Genomic DNA, 2500 nt, shown 5'->3' with positions numbered 1-2500 from the left:
ATGCAAAGCAAAGTTTCTTATTGATATCATCCATAATTTTTTGTTCTTCTTTCTGTTATCATATATATTTGAGGTTGCTAATGCATGTTCTCACTTTGCCAACCAGGCGGTAAATAAAATCTGAAGTGAGCTCCGTGTCGCTAGCATGTCGGAGAGGGTATTTGTTCGTATTCTTTGAGTAAAGGAACGCTTGTCAAGATAAACTTTAGTGAGGCATCATTGTTCGTTGTAATATATGCAACTTATTTCCACTGTTATTATTCCTAGGGCAATGATTCTTAACCTGGGGGAGTGGGCGCATCCCCCTTGGTGAGCCTGAATAGTAATGATTATGTGACAAATTCATGCTCAATAAAAAGACTAAGACCATATTTTTTTTTATCTTCTGTAAAATCTAGGAGGGAATTTTATTCATAGGTGCAAGGGAAGCGTGGAGTGAAGGATAAATTCCTTCTGTAGCCGGAGTGAAAGACCAACACCGGTTCTTGCTCGGTGCTGCTCTGTGCAGGGATTTTTTATCTCGATTCCCTTCACCGCTGGGGAAGTATCCCGCTCTATTTATGGATCTCCGAGCACAGAAGACTAGTGTGACCAGTCCTTTATGGGAAAAAAATATTCCAGAAATAAAGTGGCTAGTCCCCTATGGCAATCAGTTAAGATCACAAACGTGTCGTTCAAGTGAATTATTCACTTGCTATGTGCTCTATTTTGAGAAACAAACTCAGAACTAGGAAAATGATTAAGTTCTGAAGGTAACTACTTCCAAATCAGACTACAGGAATAATCATACATCAGATCTTACATTGATTGTCCATGTCAACAATTATGTTCCGTTAACAATAGTCACAAAATCTGAAATTTTACATTTCAGAGCTCAGGTCTGTTCACGATGTCCTGATGGTGCATTTGTAATTGCATCATTAGACCGTTGCCATCCATCTCTCCATCTATCAGCCTTCTAAAATCCGTTGTTGAACATAGGCCTTCCCCAATCTGCGCTACCTCGTTGAGGTATAATTTCATCATTTCCTTATTCTTTTTCCTTCAACGAAATATTACCTCGCTGCAGATAGAGCTAGAATTACTCTGTCAAATTATACGCTAATATATATAGAAAAATACTGAACCAATTTCAATTATATTTCTTTTGGATAAACTTGTGGGGGAAATTTGTTTGTAGAATATGCCCTTTATGCCTTTTTGAGTCATATTTATGGTTCTCCTGATAATAAATCCATATTTGTTCTTATTTCTATATGACATATTGCACAGTAAACTAATTAATAAACCGGTTGTGCCAGTGATTATGTTTGACAGTACCAATAGTTAATTTCAAACACGGGTTTGCCAATATTCTCATGATATTTAGAAACTTTTTACTGCTTCCGATCCTGCTTCTTGACACCTTGTTAATAAGATTGATCTGACATAACCCTATCTTCACTTAAACATCTTTGCCTGCCGGTGTAAGACAAAGCATAAGACAGTTGTATAAAACGGCTTGAATTCCGTCCGCCAAGCCTGCAGCTTATCCTCTGCCTCTTCCTCCGCCCTCCACCAGTCCTCAGACGTGCGAGTGTTGTAAGTCGGTCACAGTTAGCGCCTTTTTGTGTTTCTCCGTTCGCTGCTGAACGTTGTTGTTCCGTCTGTCCTCCACGTCCTGGATGGTCTCCGGGAGTGGCATGCTCTTGGTCTCGGGAAGGGCGGGTACCAAGAGGCCGGCCACCATCCCCGCGCAGCCGAGAGACACGTTCACCGCCCACCACGTCTGTTGCGCCTGGAGGATGTCAAAAAGAGGGTCTGTAGGTATTTGCTGCCATAGCGATGTTGTAGAGTAAGTAGACTGACATGCGTGATATCCGTTCGTTCCGTTGATTTTTACTCCTTTCCATTTTGCTTCTTTACACTACCTTTCTCTTTTAATCAATCAATTTCTTTCTTTGACCCTCTCTTTCTATCTAGTTATCTATCCCTTTCCTGCCTATATCTCTATGTATCGAATCCCCCTCCCCACTATCCCTTAGTTCTCTGCCTCTACGTAGGCTTATTCTTTCCCTTTTCCTCCCTATATCTCTGTGTCCAGTTCTCCCACCTATCCCATGCTTCGGTCTCTTTTTACCTTGATAACTATCCCTTTTTCACCCTATATGTCTCTAATTCCCCCACCTATCCCTTAGTTCCCCTTTTCTATCTACGCCTATCTAGTTATCGTTTCCTTTTTCTCCTTACATCTCTGTGTCCAGTTCTCCCATCTATCCCATAGTTCTCTGTCAACTATCCCTTTTCCTACCTACATCTTTCTAAATCCCCCACCTATCCCATGGTTCTCTGTCTCTCTTTTTATCTATATATCTATCCCTTTTCCTACCTATATCTCCATTTCCGCCACCCGTACCATAGTTCTGTCTCTCTTTATCTATACATCTATCCCTTTTCCTGCCTATATGTCTCCAATGCCCCCACCTATCCCTTGACACACCACAGCGCTTCTCCCTCACCA

At 41.4% G+C, this 2500-nt stretch overlaps 1 protein-coding gene across 1 annotated transcript in view; it reads right to left on the bottom strand.

Annotated features, from left to right (window-relative positions):
- Positions 1-1239: 1239 nt before the first annotated feature.
- Positions 1240-2500, bottom strand: part of LOC113813884 (solute carrier family 22 member 6) — a 10815-nt gene continuing 9554 nt past the window's right edge. Inside the window, exons 12-13 of the mRNA XM_070125542.1 lie at positions 2499-2500; positions 1240-1777 (exon numbers count right to left, since the gene is read on the bottom strand). The exon at positions 2499-2500 is cut by the window's right edge and continues 118 nt beyond it. Coding sequence (XP_069981643.1) covers positions 1565-1777; positions 2499-2500 — 215 coding nt within the window. The 3' untranslated portion in view covers positions 1240-1564. The remainder of the gene's footprint in view (positions 1778-2498) is intronic.

Source organism: Penaeus vannamei, chromosome 9 (assembly GCF_042767895.1).
Source record: "Penaeus vannamei isolate JL-2024 chromosome 9, ASM4276789v1, whole genome shotgun sequence".
NCBI lineage: Eukaryota > Metazoa > Arthropoda > Malacostraca > Decapoda > Penaeidae > Penaeus > Penaeus vannamei.
This window is presented reverse-complemented; position numbering and strand designations above follow the sequence as displayed.